General features: G+C 43.6%; 1 protein-coding gene across 3 annotated transcripts; it reads left to right on the forward strand.

The window, feature by feature from the left end:
• The first annotated feature begins 1,367 nt into the window (after positions 1-1,367).
• On the forward strand, positions 1,368-20,904 carry LOC118856087 (gametogenetin-binding protein 1-like). 3 transcript variants are annotated; one of them, XM_036766164.1, is made up of 7 exons: positions 1,368-1,907; positions 2,571-2,689; positions 3,147-3,241; positions 3,596-3,752; positions 17,392-17,531; positions 18,366-18,429; positions 20,564-20,904. In XM_036766164.1, the coding sequence occupies exons 1-6, from the start codon at positions 1,459-1,461 to the stop codon at positions 18,396-18,398; spliced, it is 993 nt and encodes a 330-aa protein (XP_036622059.1). In that variant the 5' UTR covers positions 1,368-1,458; the 3' UTR covers positions 18,399-18,429; positions 20,564-20,904. The 3 variants fall into 3 exon arrangements, with proteins under 3 accessions (XP_036622059.1, XP_036622058.1, XP_036622057.1); XM_036766163.1 differs by lacking the exon at positions 18,366-18,429 and having other exon boundaries at positions 1,374-1,907; positions 20,564-20,901; XM_036766162.1 differs by lacking the exon at positions 18,366-18,429 and having other exon boundaries at positions 1,382-1,907; positions 3,584-3,752; positions 20,564-20,900.
• Positions 20,905-21,295: the final 391 nt, after the last annotated feature.

Below are 21,295 nucleotides of genomic sequence, written 5' to 3' on the forward strand. Positions count from 1 at the left end.
GTTTCTTGGATGGTGCTTTCTGTCCTCCATACTGCAAATGTTTTTCCTCCCCGTTTTATATATAAGGAACAAAGTTCTGAGGAGTCTGTGCTATAGCTAAAATCCTATGGCTAGATGGACAGACGGATCGATCCATTGATCAATAGATGATGGACAGAGTCATGTGGTGGAAAGAACACTGGATCTGGAATCAGGAGACCTAGATTGGAATCCTGTCTCCAATCCCTAATGACCTTGGAGAAAATCACCTTAAGTTTTCCTGTCTGTTAAATGGGAGGTATAGTAGAAACAAGACTATACATTTTTAAAAATCAAAATTAAAAAGTCAAAAATAAGTTCTAAAAAGAAAGAAGACTGAATTTGGAGTCAAAAGAATCTGAATTAAAATCCAGGCAATTACTTAGTGCCCATAGCATTTGGAAAAGTCACTCTTCTCTGGGTTTCAGTTTTCTCATGTGTAAAATAAGGAGATTGGACTAGATAATCTCTGAGTCCTTTCTAGCTCTAAATCTATGACCCTGTGAAAACTTTGTACTCATAACACCTATGTGATGCACTTAGTACTAACATTATAGTGGTACCTCCCACTTAACAGATAGGAAAACTGAGGTGCAAGGAAATGAAGTGATTTTATCCAAGACTACCAGGGATTGGGGACAGGATTCAAACCCAGGTCTCCCATTCCCAAATGCACTGTTCTCTCCATTAAGTGGCTCTGTCTGTCATCTATTGATCAACGGATCAGTCCCTCTATCTACCTATCAATCTATCATCTATCCATCCTTCCATCATCTTTCTGTCTGCATCCATCCCTCCATCTCTCCATCCATCATCTATCTGTCCCTCTACTCCTCTAATTATCATTTTTCTGTCTCTCTCTCCCTTCATCCTTCCAATCTCCTATCTATCTATCTATCTATATCTATCTACCTAACTCTCTCTATCTCTCTATCTATTGACATCTATCTATCTATATCTATCTATCTATATCTATCTACCTATCTCTATCTCTCTGTCTATTGACATCTATCTATATCTATCTATCTGTCTATATCTATCTATCTACATATCTCTCTATCTCTCTCTCTATTGACATCTATCTGTCTATATCTATCTCTATTAACATCTATCTCTATCTATCTATCTACCTACCTATCTCTGTCTATTGACATTTATCTATCTCTGTCTATCTATCTATCTATCCATCCATCCAAAACTCAGATGCTTCCCTAAATTTCAATTACTTTCCTCATGCTCCTCTGGCCTATCCTTAACCTCTGATCCCTCCCTGCTCCCTCCCATGCCCTGGAACTTCTAGAATCTCTGGAAGGTTCCAGTTAGAGGTTTAAATTTGAAAAATCCCTCCTGTTCTTAAGCAGTTGGATCTGTGTGGCAGCAGTCAGCCATCTCTCAGCTCCTTCTCTTTGATTTAGCCACTATCTCATCTTCCCACTAGGGATGGAGCTCCCAGCCCCAGCGACTCCCAGCTCCAGCCGCTCCTCAGTGCTCCGTTTCTTCCGGAGCCTAGTGGGAGGTAAAAGCAGTCACCAGGACCCTGACCAAGCCGTAGTCTTGGGCAGGGACCGGGAACAGGATGTCATCCCACTAATGGGCACAGACAATGCCTCAGGGCCTGGCAAAGAAGAGCTGGTCTGTCAGGCCAAGATGTCTCATGCCCTTCACCTGCCAGGACCCAAGGGATCTCATCACCAGATGGACATAGCAGGGCTGGGGATGGGGGACTCTGGCGTCCATGCCCCAGCTGAGCTCCAAGAGGATGGGGTCCAGGGCCCTGAGGGGAAGCTGGCACTGGCAGTTGCAGGACAGGACCTACCCACTGACCAATTGGAGAAAGAGGAAGAGGAAGAAGCTGGAGAAGCCTCAGGAGATATGAGGACTGTGGGCAGGTAAGGAAGGATGGAATATTTGGGGAATCTGAAGGAATCTGAGTGGTCTGAGAGGAGCAAAAGAGATATGAAGATCAGGGGGACTTGGGCAACTGGTTAACGATGGGATACCAGTATCTGACACTTAGCCTAAACCTCTCTATTTTCCTACCAGTTTCTCTTTGTTTCCTGAGTCTGCTGAAGCTTATCCAACTCTAACCCTCACAGTCCAGTTTCCCTGGCTTGTCATTGACAGTTTCTGAGGAGCCAAGGGTCCATCTTGGGTCTGGCTTGACTTAAACAACCATCCCTAATTTTCTTGACTGTTTCTTGGAGTGTAGCACTCTTTTCAGCAACCTGCTTACTGCCCCACCTCCGCGTCCTCCCCAAAAGACCAAAGAGACCTTTGAAGCAGATGTGGACAAAGTGGGAATCTGGATGTGGCCAGACTGTGTGGTTATGGACCTCACCAGGAGAATTTAAGCTTCTTTTGATCCCTGTACCAAAGGGTCCACAGACAGGAGGAGGACAACTGTGGGAGAAAGGAATGTTTTTTTAGAGGTTTCAGTGAACACAGTCTATGCCTTCTCTGCTCCCTCCTCTCAATCCATTCCACTCTGTCTTTTCATTACAATCCTCCATTCCCACTTACATCCCAGCTTGCTAATTGTGCTTTGGGATCAGGGGGCATTTTGCCCAGGCCATGTGTGGAGAAGATGAAAGCCTCCCCATGGCCATGGGGTCCTTGGAGATCAGCCCAGAAGCCTTCACAGCAGCAGAGGAGAAGGAGTGCCTACTCCAGAGTGAGTACGGGTAGTTGGTGGGGGAGGGGGGGAAGGGGAGAGATGAGAAGGGCTAGAGTTGTCTGCTTTGTCTTTTTTTCCATTTTTTTGGGAAGGGGTCATGGCTGTCCGCCTATTCCTAAGGAGGGGGTGAGATTTAATGCCAAATGGCAAAAGATGCCGAAACCCAGCAGTGGGGCAAATTATAGAAATAAATCTCCATTCGCATTTGCTAAGACTGCAAATAATAGGACTCCTGTCCTTTCAGGAGACTAGGGGAAGAGCACAGCTTGTGCAGAAAAACGAGGGGTAACTAAATGATTTTTAAAAAAGACAGGTAGTAGCTGAGTTTAAAGGACCCCTTCCTTTCCCAAGTAGGACTTAGAATAGGACTTCTGGTCCCCTATCCTCCCTGTCCCCTACTCCCTCCTTCAGCCCCTGGCTCGGGGGCTGGCCAGCTGGGCACTTCTCTCCACAGAAGACCTTAGGCTGGGCTCAGAAAAAGCTGAGGGAACCCCATGGAATCGACTCCTCAGCATGTACAAGCACCTTCGGAAGCCAGCGACAGCTAAGGTCTGAGGGGCCGCGGAAAGGCACAAGAGGGGAATGGTGATGACTGGGTCTCAAGCCCCCTTTATGACATCTCTTCCCCTCTGCTCACTCACACAGTTGGCTTGACCCCCTATACTGGCTTTGAGTCATAGGTCAAAGGTCACTTTCCCCGACACCTCAGGTTTTGACAGTCAAGTCAATGAGCATTTCTTAAACTCCTACTGCAAGCCTGGCACTTTCATTCCTTCCTGCATGTATGGGGACGTGCCCTATAAGCTGTCATATTTACTTGATGACTTCCCATCCTAGTACCTGACTTCTCCCACCTCTAGCTTAGGGCTCCTGGAACCCTATACCCCTCAGTTCCCCCCACAGGAAAGCCTGACCCATCAGGAAAACGAGGAAGATGTAGAAGTGGAGGAGGAAGAAGAAGGAGAGAAAGAAGAGGACAGTTCTTTCAGCCTCAGCGTCCACGGTTTTGCTACTGTTCAGTCTCCATTACACAGGACTTTCAAATCTACTGACACAGTGGGTAAGTATCCTCATCCTTTCCTGTCCCCTCAGAGATTCCCTCGTCCTACCAGCAGTGGTGCAGAGGGCAATCTCACCCTGGACTCTCCAGCCCGCCTCTTGATTTCCCACATTTTTGGTGATTCCCTCATCCTACTAGCAGTGACGCAGAGGGCAGTCCCACCCTGGACTCTCCAGCCCGCCTCTCAATTTCCCACTTTTCTGGCATGTCGTAACAGTATGACACGGTATGATGTGGCAGGACAGGATTGGGAGTCAAAGGACCTGGGTCAAATTCTGGCTTTGCCAGAATTTGTGACCTGTAGACTGCACAGCATACCACCAACCTTAAAACACTGTACAAATGCCAACCGCTCCTGTCACTTTCCCTGTCTGAGCCCCAGTTTCTTCATAGCTTAAACTTTGAGATTGGCCCAAGATCATAAACCGTCAGACCTGCAATGGCCACTCCTTTGCTTTATAGATAAGGAACCTGAGATCCAGGGAGCAGGTGGTGGAGCTGAGATTAGAGCCCAGGTCCTCTGATTCTAAATCCAATATTCTTTCCATTGTTCCTTTCTTGTTTCTGGAGGGGGGAAGGCAGGGCAATTGGGGTTAAGTGACTTACCCAAGGTCACACAGCTAGCAGGTGTCAAGCATCTGAGGCTAGATTTGAATTTAGGTCCTCCTGACTCCAGGGCCGGTGCTCTATTCACTTTGCCACCTAGCTGCTCCCCAATGCTCCTTGATACTTTATCTACCTTATTTCTTCAACTCTGGTGATGCCTGAAGAACAATCTAATTCTTCCCCAATTTCCTTCCTGACTTGTTGACTCTTTATGACCCCACTTGGGGTTTTCCTTAGTAAAGATACTAGAGTGGTTTGCCATTTCTTTAATCCAGCTTATTTTACAGATGAGGAAACTGAGGCAAACAGGGTTCAGCGACTTGCCCAGGGTCATACAGCTACTGAGTGTCCGAGGCCAGATTAGAATTTAGGAAAATGAATCTTCCTGACTCCAAGTCTGGTGCCCTTTCCACCTTGCTGCCTAGCCGGCCCTATTCGTGCCTCTCCCTCACCACCAGGATACTTACTCACAACTCCCCTCATTGGTGTCTTCCAGTCTGCTATCCCTTCCCTGTCTTAGGCACAGATAAGGAAAATCACAGACTTGGTGAGCTCCCTTTTAGCACTAGGCCTTTTTATATAGTGAGCATTTCCCCTCTCTTTGGATGAATGATGTTCAAGGGAACGTGTGCCTAACAAACCGGAGAATGCCCAGTTTCCTTCCATCTTACCCCATGTACTGCCCCATGCCTCTTCACCTTGGGTCATAGGTAGCAAGTGACAAGGTCCTCAACACTCCCCCCACAGTATTTAGCCATGCCCTCCAAACATTCCTGGGCTGTGAGTGCTGGGGTGGGGTGGTGGTGTTTCCATTCCTAACCTTTGCATCCCATCCAGTCCAGGCCCTCTGAGGGTCTCTGGCAAATGCCAGGCAGGGTTCAGATTTCTCTGGGGCAACACTGTGTAGAAATGACAACTTCCTCCTGGATCTTCAGAAGGCAGTTTTGATGCCTGTATCTATGACTCATGTGCCCATATTTCTGGAAGCCTGACCCCTCCAGAGGTCAAGAGGGAACTCTTTCATTGTAACGGCTTTGCAGATTTGATGAAGCTTGCCAGTCCTTGAGGAAGTGAGTCTCTCCAATTAATCCACCAACCAACCAAACAGTCAAGTATTTGCTGGGTGTTTACCATGAGCCAGACAACCAGGCTGTGTCCTGGCAATGCAAAAAAAAAAAGTCCTTGCTCTCTGGGAGCTCACATTCTAAATAAGTACAAAAGAGAGAAATACAAGATAGATGGAATGATGTTTCTTCAATTGAAATCTTATACCTGTCTGGCATGAATGTGACTGTAAGTCAAGACATTATGAAAGACAGGACAAGAAACTGCTAGGATTAGTGTAAAACCCAAGAACTTCAAGTCTTGAGACAAGGATTTTTGCAATCATTTTCCTTGGCTCCTCTTCCCCCCCAACCCCCATACCCCCCAAATTTGGAAGGCTCGAGAGCAGGGCTTCTGAATCTGTGTGTCATAGACCCCTTTGGCAATCTTGTGAAGCTTCTATGGACTCCTCAGAATTATGTTTTTTTCTCTTTTTTTTGAGGGGGGAAGGTGGGGCAATTGGGGTTAAGTGACTCGCCCAAGGTCACACAGCTAGTAGTGTCAAGCATCTGAGGCTGAATTTGAACTCAGGTCCTCTTGACTCCAGGGCTGGTGCTCTACTCACTGTGCCACCTAGCTGCCCTGGAATTACATTTTCAAATGCATAAAATAGAAGGATTACAAAGGAAAATGATTATATTGGAATACAATTATCAAAATATATTTTTAAAAAGTTTACAGACCCCACCTCCCAGACTAAGAATCTCTGTTCTAGCCTCAGAAGACTCCCAACAGGAGCACATTTGCATTCACCTCCCTCCTCAGCAGCACAGGATATACATCTTCCCAGGGGGTCTTGTTCAGTAGTGCCAACATGGTACAGTGGGGGAAAACACACGCTTGCGCGTGCGCGCGCACACACACACACTGGTTCTGCAGTCCTGAGGACCCTCTTTTCTAAGACTACCTGTGTGACTTTGGGCAAGTTATTTCACAGATCTTGGCCTCAGTTCCCTCATCCTTAAAATGAAGGCCTCTGAGGGCCGTTCCGGATCTAGGATCCTTTCAGCTCAGTACGGGCATCCTTCAAACCAGTGGCACTTTGTAAACATACACCTTCCAGTTCGCTTACAATGATGAAGCCGTTTCTGTAGCCGAACTTTATACACGATGTGTAACAGCATTAGGTTCAGAATTAGTTTTGAGACATTCCTTATTTCTCTGTCTTGGGAAGAAAAACCTGGAAAAATGCATGCGCGACCCCCCAACATACTGCACCTCACTTCCCTTTTTTGAATACGCAGTTCACAATAAAAGAAATTACTACGTAACCTTTGAGAAGTAAAAAAGGAGCCATTCTTTTTCTAAGATCTAAAGTCATTCCCAGTCACTCACAGGAAGCTCCTTCCTGGGGTACCTCACTCGTCCAAGGAATCCAAGAATGGTTTCCCGAAGTTCCGTGATGTTTCCAGCAGGCTTCTGCAAAAGAAGAAGGCAGGGAGTGGAGAGTGGGAAGGAAGCATCAGGCTCCTCCTGTCAACTGTTCTGCAAAACATGCCAAGGCTTATTCTGCTGTAGTTCCTCTCTTCCACCAGCACAGGCAGCATCAGGCTACTTGCTTACATTTCTAGAACCCTATTCATCTGTTTCTTGGCCGGGTGAAGGTAAGACCTGCAAAACCAGGAGTCAATATTTCTCAGGCTTTAGGTGCACAGGGGTAAAAACTCCAAAGTTTTACTCGTCTGGGGAGACACAGTTCTCTCCAGTGTCATCCCAGCTTCTATTTCCTGACAACCTCTGGCAGCACAGAAGTTTTTCCAAGTAATAGAAAAACCTCTAATTTCCCAGGAGACCTTATCAGAGGCACAGATATAGTGCCTTCAAATCTTGATGGCTTTTCTCCCATCACACCTCTCCTCCTGAGGGAACTTGTTGGAGAATTGAAAAACACCTTCTAATTTCTGCTCAATTATCTTTATTATAGAGGCATGGTGAATAGAGATCTAACCCAGAAGACCTGAGTTTGAATCTTGCCCTTGACACAGGGTAGCTATGTGACCCTGGGCAAGTCACTTAACTTCTCAGTGATCTAGGTAGTTTTCTTAAGGCTAAAGGTGCAGTAAAGGGGCCAACCTCCATTAGTGGAGGGGCTTTCCTCATGGCGGGGCATCCCCTATATCAATGCAATCCTAAGGCTCTCCCTTACCTTTCTTAAGCACATGGGTAGGATTATTCAAATCACCTAAGGCTTTCACCAATCCCCACCCAAAGTGGGTGGTAAACAAGAAACTGCACTTTATTTGTTAAAATTCTATTTTATTTTATGTCTGCATTCTCTCCTTCCCTCCTCCCCCCTGCCCCAAAATTCAGAAAGCAAGGGGAAAAAAAAAACCAACCCTGTTATGAACATAGTCAAGCAAATACAAAATCTTGAATTGGCCATTCCCCCCAAAATTTCCACCTGCACTCTTGAGTCTTTTGATTCTCTATCAAGAGTATAGTTTGACCTGTTTGATCATCAGTCCTTGGGAATCATGCTTGGTCACTATGTTGATCAGAGTTCTTAAATCTTTCAAAATTGTTTGTCTTTCTGAATCATTTCAAACAAGTAGGAAGCTATACTTTCCAAATTTTCTGGTATGTCTTCCTTTGGGGAATAGCATTTACCCTTGGAAGAGTGGGGAGATTCTCCAGAACCAAGCAAGCTAAGATACTGTTTTCCAGTTCATTTAATTCTATTCTTTGGCTGTTTGAGAGCAGAACAGGGGCAGGCAATACTGACCATTACCACAAGGTGTCACCAGATGACAAGATGAGGTGTGACATTTGTAGATGTGTGCCTTTCGGAGGTGGATTGGGGATGGAATCCAGGGAGAATCTTTAATAAGTAGCTGTGTTGGCTAGGGTTAGGTTAGACATGTGGTTTGGGGCTATTCCCCATCTAATCTTAACCCAGCCCTCTCTAGTTGAGGAGACAGGAGGTGGTCAGATGGGTATGAATTGTTGAGGTGAGAAAGTGCCGTTTTCCTTCTTCTGTAATAATGCCCCCTCCTTTAGCCCAACATATGATCTGCCAGGGAAAGGATGACACAGGGCTCTATATCATCCACTATGTATTGGACCCCATCCTCTGGTTTTCCTGCATGCTTTGCAGGCATCTAGGGAAACCTTGAGAACGATTGAGTTTGCTGGCTTATTCCTGGAGGGGTCGAAGGTCACAGACCAGGCAAGAACAACAGCTTTGTGTTCATGACAAGGTAATGCAGTCATAAGCCAGACCTGGAGGGCACAGTATGGCCCGAATGTCTGGGCCAAGATCCTAGAACGACAGTGTTTGCCTGGGGACCCTGGGTAGAACAACTTATTTGATGCCAAATTCCTGAGGCTCCTGGAGCACTTTGGTAGAGTGAAGCAGGATAGAGCATGGGAACAGAGTGTGTGCGTGTGTGCGCGTGTGTGAGGGGGGTGTCAGTTGCATGCACCCTGACTTTCCAGAGAGGGGAGAATGCTGCTGTCTGCATGCTTGTACAGCCTCTCAAGCTTCCTCGGTGGGTGTGGTCAATAGAAGACACAGGACCTTAGTTGGACATCTCAGTCCACCCTTTTTACAGTTGAGGAGACAGCCTCAGAGAAGGGAAGTGATAGACCTGAGTTCACAAAATGACTTTCCTTCTCTGATGACCACACAATGCACTCATAAATATTTGTGGATTGATTGAAGGGGGGAGGGGGGGCAGCAATGAGACCTTTAAGGAGATGTCGTTAGGGACTTGGGCAAGCTTACATAGCTTGGTGGCTTGTTCTAGGAGAAGTCAAAGGTCATGGGCAAGAACCGTGGCTCCATACCAGGGCTAGGCAGGAAGGGAGGAAGCGCTTGGCTGTCAATGGCATGGAGACAAATGGCCCAAACCCCTTGTGAAGAAAATCCCAGACTGCTTTGCCTTTCACTTTTATCCTATTCCTCCTCAGTTCTAGTCTTTTGTGACTAGAGGAAGCTCCCCTAGGACAGTTTGAATACAGAGTGGTATAAAAGCGGGGAGACCAGAGAGGGGTATTCAAGAGTGCTAGCTCTGTGGCTGGCTTGAAGAGAAGGGGTGAATGTGTCTTAATCTCAGGGTCATCACCGACTCTAGCTGCATTATCTCCCTCCAGCTCCAGGCTTCTAGGGGTAGAAGACCAAGGGATCTTGTGGGAGGAGTACCTGAGCCAGAGGAAGGCATCCCTGAACCCTGAGGGAGAGACTTAGGAGGGTGGGGGTGCCTGTCTGATCGTCTCTACCTTTTCTCTCCGTTGTTTTCCCTCTGTCTTTGTTGAGTCCCGGTCCCTCATACCCCATCCCCTTCCTACCAGCATCGTATAATGGAAAAAAAAGGTACAATCTGCCGTCTGGAAACCTGGGTTTGAACTCCAGTTCAAGCACCATCATTACTGAGGGTACATCATATCTTCTAAGTCTCAGATTCTCTAATCTATAAAATGGAGATGATATTTACACAATTTGTCTTAGGTAGTTGTTGTGAGGAAAGCACGAGAAATAGAAGTTTCTATGATTACTACTATTATGGTAGTCCCATCTTTCTCAATGGGATTCGGATAGAAATGATCTTGGTCATTCTGTCACTCTGATTATTAAATGTGTGTGCTTGTGTGTGTGTGTCTGTGTGTCTGTATCTATTTCTATGGACTACTGAATAGGTAGATAAATTAACTCCTTTTAGTAGCTGAACAAAACTGTGAGGATGTAAGCTGACTGTCAGGCTCTCACTGAAAGCATCCTTGATATGGTTCTATCAGCAGGCAGGATAACAGGGAAGATACGTGTACCCATCCTATTTACACATTATTTGGATTTCTTCTACAGCTCCCATACTTTGAAAAGTTTTCTTCCCACATAGCATGGAAATTAGGAGTCTTGGGGATGGTAACATCTATTTAAAACCTTTTTTGGGGGGGCAGGGCAATTGGGGTTCAGTGACTTGCCCAAGGTCACACAGCTAGTACATGTGTCAAGTGTCCGAGGCCGCATTTGAACTCAGGTCCTCTTGACTCTAGGGCCAGTGCTCTACTCACTGCACCACCTAGCTGCCCTTAAAACCTTCTTAAGCTTTTATGGAGCAAGGCTCAATCCAAGTGATTGCAGGAAGAAAAGTCAGTCTGTGATAATGGTCAAGTTCTGGTCTGTTTTATTGGTTGAGAACTACAGGTCATTTTGAGATTTGTATTTCTAACACAGGAATTTGTCGTGTTCCATGAAATACAGTGAACTTTTGAAGTATAACTCTAGCCACCAGGACATTTCTTGCTAGGGATTTGGCAGGTGTTAACCTTTTACAGCCTGCAGTGATATGTTGTGCAATCTCCACTGTTTCCTTCCTGTATTGTGTGCATTGATTGTAAAGTCTGGGCTCCTTAAAATAACCACTTTGTAGTTTCTGGTGGCAGTGACTGAGTCCTGAGTTGCCATTATACACTTCTCCTTTGCCATAATTAAATCCACCAAATGACTCAGTCATTTTTTCAATGCTTCTTTGTTAAAATATTGTTGGCCGAGTTCATGCCAATGTCATTGAAGGGGTCCTTTTGGATTCCACTCTTAGATCTTTTGCCATTTTGTTGGCTTCATCACTTCAAAGGTGAATCCCTTTTGATTACATTCAGCATGGCATTTTAATGGCATGGTTTTTGACCTGTAATCGCTATCAATCTTCTTCCTTCTTTTTAAAATTATTATCTCACTTTTCCCATCTTTCTCATCGGTGTTCTGGTAGAAACAGTTCTGATACAAGCAGCTAACTTACTCATTATTCTTTCAAATCCTTTATCCTACAGAAAGAACAATCCATTGTCCTTTCAAATGGAAAAATACACCATTTTGGTAGAGGTAGGATGGAGGATGGAGGGGACCTAAGAATCCACAGAAACATAGGCAGAATAATTGTGAAAGCTCAAGTTTAAAAAAAAAGCAGCCATTTTGCACAAGTGGGTAAAACAGCTGCTTTTTCTAGTTGCATAAAAGTATTAGACTAAATTCATTCTCTGTAGGCTCATTGAAAGAATCCTTGGTCTAGCTCCGCCAGCAGACAGGACAACAGGAATGATATGTAACGTCCTCCTGCTCCCATGTGATTTTGATCTCCTTGGCCAGGTGTCTGTGTATTAAGGGCTATTTGTTCTATGCAGCTTGGAATTTCTGAGCATGAGTTTGGTGATATCTATTATAAATGTTTTGCGAATCAATGTTATGTCCAAGTAATTGTGGGCAGGTCTGTAATAATAATCTGGTTTCAGTATAGTGAAGTTGGCCAAATTGGCCAAGATATCTTGATAACAGTATGTTGGGGTTTGTCCTTCATTTTTGAAGAGGACCAATGACATCATGGGGTTGGATTTAAGTGGGACAGTGTTGCACAAAGTCTTTCAGCCTCACTATCTCTTCCAAGAGTCATGTAAGTCCAGTGAACTGTATAACAAGCTTGTGATATATAATTCCAGCCACCAAGTCAAGTTTTGCTATGTATCTGGGAAGAGCTAGACATTTATAGTCCAAAAGGATGTGTTTCTCAGTCCCCACTGTTTCTTTGAATACTGTACATTGATTACTAAGTCTAGACTCCTGAAGGATGACCTTTTGTAGGTTCACATGGTAATGATCTGGTCCTGAATTGCCATCATGAAACCCTTGATTTCCAAAAGCCATTCAGCGTCATTATCTCCTTTATATTCCTTTGTTGACATATTGTTGACTGAGTTCATGTGCATATCACCCATGTAGGGCCTTTTGATTCCACCCTTAGATCTTAGCTGTTTCATGAACTCTATTTGACAAATCCAATGGCACATTCATATTATCAGCTTTTACTATTATGTGGTGAAGTGATATCCATATTTCTGTACGTTTTCGATCCATTCATTATGTACTAAGAATATCTATCGAGTTTATTTTTTGGCCTGAAAGTGCTAACTTTTCCAGCTGCCTTAGGGTGATGGGACCAATATTTCATCAATATCATATGGCTTTTTAAAAGGATGTTATTATTTTTATTTTTAAAATTGTTATTCTGAATTTAAACACCAAAAAAAGAAACATACATGAGAACACAGAAGATTCTACAGAAAACTATAAATCTCTTTCACGTATTTTAAAAAAGTATATAAAAGAAATTCTACACATTATTTTTTGAACTCTGTACTTTCTGAACTTCCTCCTATTTTTTCCTTTGAGTTAAAAAAAAAACTTACAATGGCTTTTTTTTTTGGCATAGCTACTGCTGATCTCCCTTCTCCCTCTGACCCTCCACCTTAATTAACTGAGACTAAGAAAGGAATGAAATAAACCTTTGTGACAAATAAGTATAGTCAAGTATAACAAATCTATACATCGCCATATCCAAAAATGTTTGGACACATTGTGCACATTGCATCCATCACCCCTCAGTCAGGAGGTAGGTATCATGCTGCTTCCCAGGTCCTTTGGAGACGTGCTCACTGCATTTAAGAGTTCTGGTCTCTACAAGCTGTTTTTCTTCACAGTGTGGTTTATCTCATATAAATAGTTCTGACTCTGTTCACTCTGCTCTGGGTCAATTCGCATCACCCAGGATTCTTATGGCACAATAATATTTCATTACATTCACATACAATTTGTTCAACCATTTCCTAACTGTTTAACTAGCGATGTAAGCTGCTTGCTTCGATTCTTTATTTTTTTTTAAATTTATTTAACATATTTAGTTTTCAGCATTGATTTTCACAAGAGTTTGGATTACAAATTTTCTCCCCATTTCTACCCTCCCCCCCACTCCAAGATGACGTATATTCTGGTTGCCCTGTTCCCCAGTCAGCCCTCCCCTCTGTCACCCCACTCCCCTCCCATCCGCTTTTCCCTTCCTTTCTTGTAGGGCAAGATAAATTTTTACGCCCCATTGCCTGTGTATCTTATTTTCTTGTTGCATGCAAAAACATTTTTGTTTGTTTTTGAACATCTGTTTTTAAAACTTTGAGTTCCAAATTCTCTCCCCTCTTCCCTTCCCACCCACCCTCCCTAAGAAGTCAAGCAATTCAACATAGGCCACATGTGTATCATTATGTATAACCCTTCCACAATACTCATGTTGTGAAAGACTAACTATATTTTGCTCCTTCCCAACCCATCCCCCTTTATTGAATTTTCTCCCTTGACCCTGTCCCCTTTCCAAAGTGTTTGTTTTGATTACCTCCACCCCCATCTGCCCTCCCCTCCATCATCCCCCCCCCTTTTATTTTTTTTTTATCTTCTTCCCTCCTCTTTCCTGTGGGGTAAGATTCCCAATCGGGTATGTATGGTATTCCCTCCTTTGGCCAAATCTGATGAGAGCAATGTTCACTCATTCCCCCCTCACCTGTCCTCTCCCCTCCTCCCACAGAACTGCTTCCTCTTGCCACTTTTATGGGAGATAATCCATCCCATTCTATCTCTCCTTATCTCCCTCTCTCAGTATGTTCCTCTCTCATCCCTTAATTTGATTTTATTTCTTTTAGATATCTTCCCTTCATCTTCAACTCACCCTGTGTCCGCTCTCTCCCTCTCTCCCTCTCCCTCTCTCCCTCTCTCTCTCTCTCTCTCTCTCTCTCTCTCTCTCTGTCTCTCTCTCTCTCTCTCTCTCTATATATATATATATATATATATATATATATATACACACATACACACATAGATATATACATACATACACATTCACCCATATATATACATAAACATATATGTATGCATATTCCCTTCAGCTACCCTAATACTGACGTCTCATGAATCATACACGACATCTTTCCATGTAGGAATGTCAACAAAACAGTTCACCTTTAGTAAGTCCCTTGCAATTTCTTTTTCTTGATTACCTTTTCATGCTTCTCTTGATTCTTGTGTTTGAAAGTCAAATTTTCTATTCAGTTCTGGTCTTTTCACTGAGAAAGCTTGAAAGTCCTCTATTTTATTGAAAATCCATATTTTGCCTTGGAGCATGATACTCAGTTTTGCTGGGTAGGTGATTCTAGGTTTTAATCCTAGCTCCATTGACCTCCGGAATATCGTATTCCAAGCCCTTCGATCTCTTAAGGTAGAGGCTGCCAGATCTTGGGTTATTCTGATTGGGTTGCTTGCTTCGATTCTAGTTCTTTTCCTTTTTTCTTTTTAATTCTTCAGAATTAGTAAATTTGATTTGCTTGCAGCTATTCCCTCTTGTGTATTGTCCGTCTTAATCATTCTCCCATCACTGCTTGTTTATGTGTTGGTTGGACGTATTTTTACATTCCTTTACCAGATCATTAGTGTGCATATCCAATTCTCCTTTGTTTCAGATAAGAATGAATGCTCCTTCCTCCATGATTACATACTCCTCTTCTCACATACCCCAAGAATCCAGTGCACAGTAGTTTTTATTCTTCCTTCTCTTTCCTCTCTTAAGCGCTCAGAATAGAATCAATCAATGTTCTCTCCCCAACCAGGACCTCTATTTTTCTTATTTATCTCCCTCTCTATCTTTTGGAGATATTAAAGCTCTAGATGGGACATTTATTTCTTCTCCTCTTATTAGAATGTTAGTATTATATTATCTTACAGCTTCTTTCTGTTGACCAAATACATCTATCATTCCAGGTTTTTCTGGATTCTTATGTCTGTATTTCAAAGTTTCTATTCAGCTCTGATCTTTTCATCAGAAATTCATGAACGTTCTCAATTCTATTAAAGATCCATTTTTGGTTTTGCCCCCTGTAGGATTATACTCAGCTTTGTAGGGCCAGCTATTTTTTGTTGTACAACTATCTCTTTTGACTTTTGAAATATTCTATATCAAGATCTCCTCTGGTGTTTGGTAGATGCTTTCAGGTTTTGTGTGATCTAGATCATGGTGCCTTGGTTCTTGAAGTGTTTCTTTCTGAATGCTTGCAGTACTTTTTTTTTCTTTGATGTGGGAGATCTGGATTTTGGCTATTATGTTCCTAAAAGTTTTCCTTTGGGTTTCCTTTCAGAAAGTGATTGGTGGATTCTGTCTTTATTTCACCCTCTGTCTCTAATAGATCTGGGCAGTTTTTATTTATGATTTCTTGAAATGTAGTATCCAAGCTTTTTTTTTAATCATAATTTTCAGGGGACCTAATTCTTAAATAAGCTCTCCTTGACCTATCTACTATAAAGCAATGGATTGAGTGCTGGGCCTGGATTCAGAAAGACTCATCTTCCTAAGTTCAAATCCAGCCTCAGACACTTACTAACTGCATGACCCTGGGTAAGTCACTTGACTTCTATTTGCCTTAGTTTCTTCAACTGTAAAAAGGGAGTTTCAACATGCAGGATTATTGTGAGGCTCAAATGAGATAATATTTGTAAAATGCTTATTAGCACAGTGCCTGGCACTTAGTAGATGGTATGTAAATGTTTATTTCCTCTCTTGTTTTCTAGGTCAGTTTTTTTGATAGCAAATATTTTACATTTTCTTCTGTTTCTCAGTCTTTTGATGTTGTCCTAAGACTTCTTGCTTGCTCATGGAGTCAATGATTTCTATCTGCTCCACCTAATTTTCAAGGAGTCCATTTCTTAGGTAAAATTAACTGTTTTTTCTTCTAAGTTATTTATTCTCCTTCCCGTTTTTTCCTTTAGAGCTTTTATTTAATTTATTTCATTTCCTGCTTCATTTCTTTTAGTTATTCAAGTAGTCTTTGTAGAAAATCCACTTTTTCCTTTGAATCGCTGCTTGCAGTTGGATTTGAAATAATTTTTGATACTGAATGATTTTTTTTTAATTTTTTATTCCTCTCTCCTGCTTTAGTTCCTAGAAGAGGATCAGGTTCCATCTGTTGCTACAGTCTTGGATATTGTGATCTGCCCTGCTTGGTCTTCCTGGATCCCTTGTATCTTTCTCTAACCTCTACCTACTCAGGGTTATATTGCCCAGATCTTTCTGGTTCAGAGTGATGGATCTCCTGGTTTCTCAGGACAGAGCATTAGGGAGCTCAGACCCTCTGGACCCATGCTGTCCATGTCTGAGTACGATGGCACTACACTTGTCAAGATAACATAGTACTGGTTCTGGCTGCTTCCTGTTGCAGTTCCCCTAGGGCTTTCAAGGTACTCATTCGGGGCTTTCTGGCCACCCAGTGATCATTCAGTGGGTGGAACACTGGGCCTGGAGTCAGGAAGAACCGAGTTCAAATTTGACCTCAGACACTTACTAGCTATGTGGGCAAGTAAGTTGCTTAAACCTGTCTGCCTCAGTTTCTTCAACTGTAAATGGGGGGAAATGATAGCACCTACCTCCCAGGGATGTTGTGACAATCAAATGAGATATTCATAAAGCAGTTAGAACAGTGTTTGTGCTTGGTACATAGTAGATACTTTGTTGTTGTTGTAGAACTGTTTCTGTCGTGTCCCACTCTTCATGAGAAGAGTCTTTGTAACTCCATTTGGGCTTTTCTTGGCAAAGATATTGGAGTGGTTTGCCACATCCTTCTCCAGCTCACTTTACAGATGAGAAACTGAGGCAAACAGGGTTAGATGACTTGCCCAGGATCATACAGCTAATAAGTACCTGAAGCCAGATTTGAACTTGTGAAGATGAGTCTTTCTGATTCCAAGCCCAGCGCTCTAACCACTGCACCATTTAGCTGCACTAGTAGATGCATCACAAATGCTTATTCCATCTATCTACCTTATGTACTGCAAGCTGCCATCTCTTCGGGAGGATTCCCTCCCCCCGTCTCCATTAGGTTAGCTCTGTGTGTTAACTCGTGCATTAGTGTGGGGCTGACTTTTTGGGGCCTTCTAATGTAAAGGGTAGTGTCTTAATGGATTTCTCGATCATTATTCCGTTTGGTATGAACTTTAAGGTTTTGCTGGAGTGGGTATGTGGAACATGATTGAACTGCCTTCTGTTGGCGTGACCATCCTGGCTAGAAATCCAAGATGATGTTGATGGTGGTGATGATGGTGGTGGTAATGACCATGATAGTTTTCCTCTAGGCTTTGTGGAGAATGAGCTGAAGAAACTGCTGGCAGTTCAGAGAGATTCTCGGCTCTGGAAGACAGGCGGTCAGGAGGGTCGAGAGCTTTTGATCCAGCCTGAGGTCACCTTGGAAGAGGCAGGCATTGTGGATGGGCAGGTATGGTCTTGTCCAATGAGCCTACAATATTAGAGCTGAAAGGAACCTTGGTGATCCTCTGGTTCAGCCTGATGATGTTCTAGCCAAGGCAGGGAAGATCCTTACCAAGAACCCATCCCAGCTCTCCCAGCCTAGCCCTTCCTACCTGAGGTCCATTCTCTCTCTGTTAGCCACTGGGACGAGAATTCTCTTTTTTGGCAGCAGCTGTTCTATCTCCAAAGGGCCCTACTCTAGCATGCGTTTGCATCATCTTATATCCTTGCCACCGCATTAAACACTTTACCATATAACCTGACAGCCCCTTTCCTTCCACCAGGGTTTGTGGAGACCAAGTTGTGGGTGGCCACAGATCTGTAGAGGGGCGGAGTACTGACTCCTTGAGCTGAGGGTGACCAAATTCACTTCACCTTATTACTGTTGAAGTCAGTAAGTCAATAAGTATTTATTAAGTGCCTACTATGTGCCAGGCACTGTGCTAAGCCCTGTGCCTTAGCAAACTCCCCACCTTCATGTATTCCCACACAAGAAACGTAGAAGCTGCCATGAGTTGGACTTGTCCCAAGGGAGTGGCTGTGGAAAAGCTTGGTTGTCCCCCCTGATATCAACCTTAAGGATTAGGTGGAGTCCAGTTTCTCTTAAAAGGTTATTTATAGTTTAAACTCATACATACACACGCACGTGTGTGTGTGGGTGTGTGTGTGTGTGTGTGTGTGTGTATATCTGTGTGTGTGTGTGTGTGTGTGTGTGTGTGTGTGTGTGTGTAGGATCATAGGATCCTATTTAGATGTGAAAGATACTTTAAAGGCCATGATGTCCAACCCCTTCATTTTACAGTTGAAGAAACCGAGACACAGAGCCATTCAGTGACTTGCTCAGGTTTATACAGTAAGCTTCTGAGGTAGGATTTTAACTCAGGTCTTGCTGACATTGACCAACCTACTGTGCCTTGCTGTTCAAACCTTTTTCAAGCTCATTAATACTGCGTTCAACAAACATCCATCCATCTATCCATCCATCCATCCATCCATCCATCCATCCATCCAACCATCCATCCATCGATCCAACAACGATCTATTTCTGTCTATAAACCCTTGACATAATTTAATAACAGATGTGTGAAGTGAAGGAGAATCTTCTTTCATTTGTCTTAAAATTACCTCTCCAAAATGTCAAAAGGGCCCTCCCCTTCCAGACCCCATTCACCTTGTTCACAATGTTGACGAGTTTTTAGATTTCAATCAGGCTGTCTCTGGAAGGCAGCTGCACTGTAATGGAAAGAGCTCTGGACTGAGAGACAGGGCCCAGGGTCTTCATCAGGCTTTTACTAGCTATGTGACTTTGGTAACACTCCTTTCTTCCCAGAGGCCTCAGTTTACTCATTTGTAAAATGTGTGGGTTGGACAAAATGAGGTTTTTTTTTCTACTAGGAGAAAGTTTTATGACTCTATTGTTTTCTAATAACAATTGACATTGAGTAGCAATAAGACTCTCTTTCACACATATTTACCTTGCACAAAAATTTCAAAATCACACACACACACACACACACACACACACACACACACACACACACGAGACTCTCATATTTACTCACAAAACATAAATCTCTCTACCTCCAAATGCCATTATCATTCATGGTGCTGGATTATGATTCAGAACTGAAACCAGGGGTAGGTAACAAAGGCTTTGTCTCCAGGTAGCAAAGTCTAAAGGGTGCAAAGTATGGTTATTATAATGCTAATTCACCCGCAACTGAATTTGTCTTAATTTTATTTTTGCTTTAAAAATTAATTACACAGTTGATTGACACTTTTTCCCCAGGGCCAAACATTTCTAGTTATGGCTCTGTTGTGGATCTTCCTCTGCGTGTCAATTCTCTTCTCAATTTTGGCCGTTACACTTTCAAAAATCATTCTTCCTCTTATTTATCTGAAGAAGAATCTGACTAGAGTCCTAAGGAGTTAGTACTTTCCTCTAACATTTTGGTACTGGCCAAGTGCATGTATTTGGGCAAATTGAGTCATTATGAGTGCCTCTCCCCCAACTCCCACCAGTTTAAGTATCAGTGATGTGGTCCAATGAATCATACTAAGCCTATGGGAGGTCAGGCTAAGGGTACTAGATGAATATAGAGGAAAAACCCAACTTCACATAGATACAGTAGTGGCTTTGGGTGATTGGGCCACCTCAGGGGCATCTTGGGAGGCCTTTTAGCCTTAGAGATACCAGGCAGTGGGGTGGGTAGGGTGGTCCTTAGCTTCAGGAACATACTGGGGACCTTGGACAGGAACTGGCTTCCCTTTGATTCCCTTTTAAAGGCAGGAAAAGCATTCTGGGTGTCAAGGGCAGGATAAACCTGCCCTCACTGTGCTTACTTTGGCTCCCCACCCCTAGTAATGAGGTAAGGATGAGAGTTAGGGCAATTAAGGTGGAGATATGGGGCATGGAGGAGGTAAGGAGTCAGCCACATGGTACCTCATATCCCATTGGCTATCTGCTGTGTGCTAGAGAATTCCGGGCTTGGAGTGGGGAATCTGATCCAGTATCTCTGATATTTACAAGTTATATTACCTTGAGTGAGTCACTTAATCTGGCAGATTAAGTTTTTTCATCTGTAAAAGGGCTAATGATAACTTAAGTATTTAGTTGTTTCTGTTTCTAACCTTAATTCTATTTCTAACCCTAACCCTAACTGAAATGAGAGCATGCATAAAGTGCTTTGCCAACTGTAAATTGACATATAAATGTCAGTTTTTATTATTACTATTCAGATTTCTACACAACTGGGAGAGGAGCCATTTCTCTCCATAAAATTGGGAGGTTTGGAATCAAAAGGCAGCAGGAAAATAGGGAGGTTGGGCTGGTAGTTAGGGTTGGGAGGGAGGAGAGTTGGGGAGACATAGCTTGGGGTGGACTAAGTTGGAAGAAGCAAGAAAGGGGAAGTGAGGAGTTGGTAGGAGGGGCACGTGGGAAGTGGGTAATGGGGAAGGTGAGAGTTTTGAATCTACCTGCCTCTTTCTCTCTGCCACCAGCACCTGCTCCTGGAAGAGATGGATGAAATGGGAAATTGGCCCCCAGACTGAGACCTGGTCATGGTTCCACTGAGTCTGCTCTCTCCCTCTGCAGACACCTCAGATGGGAGAGGAATGGAAAGGTGGAGAGGGTGTCCCTCTCCCCATCTAGCACTTCCATGAAGATGGTGTCGTGGGTTGGGCTGTTTCCCTATGTCCACGTGATGGGCTTGGGTGGCATGGTCCGTTTGTCTTCCCGTCTGGGGCACATGACTGATATATGCTAGTCCTCATGCCCAGAAGGTGCCCCTTACCAAGCAGACTCAGTCACTATTATTAAAAATCCAGATTGACTTTCCATATCATCTCCTCTCAATTTCTATCTTCTTCTCTTATTCTTGTCTCCTGAAACAGGACTGGGCCATGGGGAAATTCTTGCTTAGTTTATTGAGCTTGTCCCCTAATCTTGCCCTTAAGGGAGTAATCAAGTCTTCCAAATGCCTACAGAGCCTAGGTTGGGAATGTGAGAACTCAGGGAAGAAGCAGGAGATTTGGGGACTATGAGCAGGCATATGGGGGTAAGGGGGCCAAGAAGGCTGGGTATAATGGAAAGACTTAGATTCATATCCCAGCTTTACAATTTACTAGAGAAATGAGGTGGCTGCCATAGATGACCTCTGAGGGCCCTGCCAACTCCAGAATTTCATGATTCTGAGAATAAACAATGCCAAGTCAGGTGGCCCCCACCCACCA

The sequence above is a fragment of the Trichosurus vulpecula genome, chromosome 7 (assembly GCF_011100635.1).
Source record: "Trichosurus vulpecula isolate mTriVul1 chromosome 7, mTriVul1.pri, whole genome shotgun sequence".
Taxonomy (NCBI): Eukaryota; Metazoa; Chordata; class Mammalia; order Diprotodontia; family Phalangeridae; genus Trichosurus; species Trichosurus vulpecula.

Bases quoted from the DNA above. Each gene is read 5' to 3' on its own strand.
- LOC118856087 (XM_036766162.1), top strand. From the start codon at position 1,459: ATGGAGCTCCCAGCCCCAGCGACTCCCAGCTCCAGCCGCTCCTCAGTG. The intron at 3,242-3,583 runs GTCTGAGGGGCC...TATACCCCTCAG, and splicing joins GGAAGCCAGCGACAGCTAAG to TTCCCCCCACAGGAAAGCCT. The intron at 3,753-17,391 runs GTAAGTATCCTC...GTTTTCCTCTAG, and splicing joins CAAATCTACTGACACAGTGG to GCTTTGTGGAGAATGAGCTG.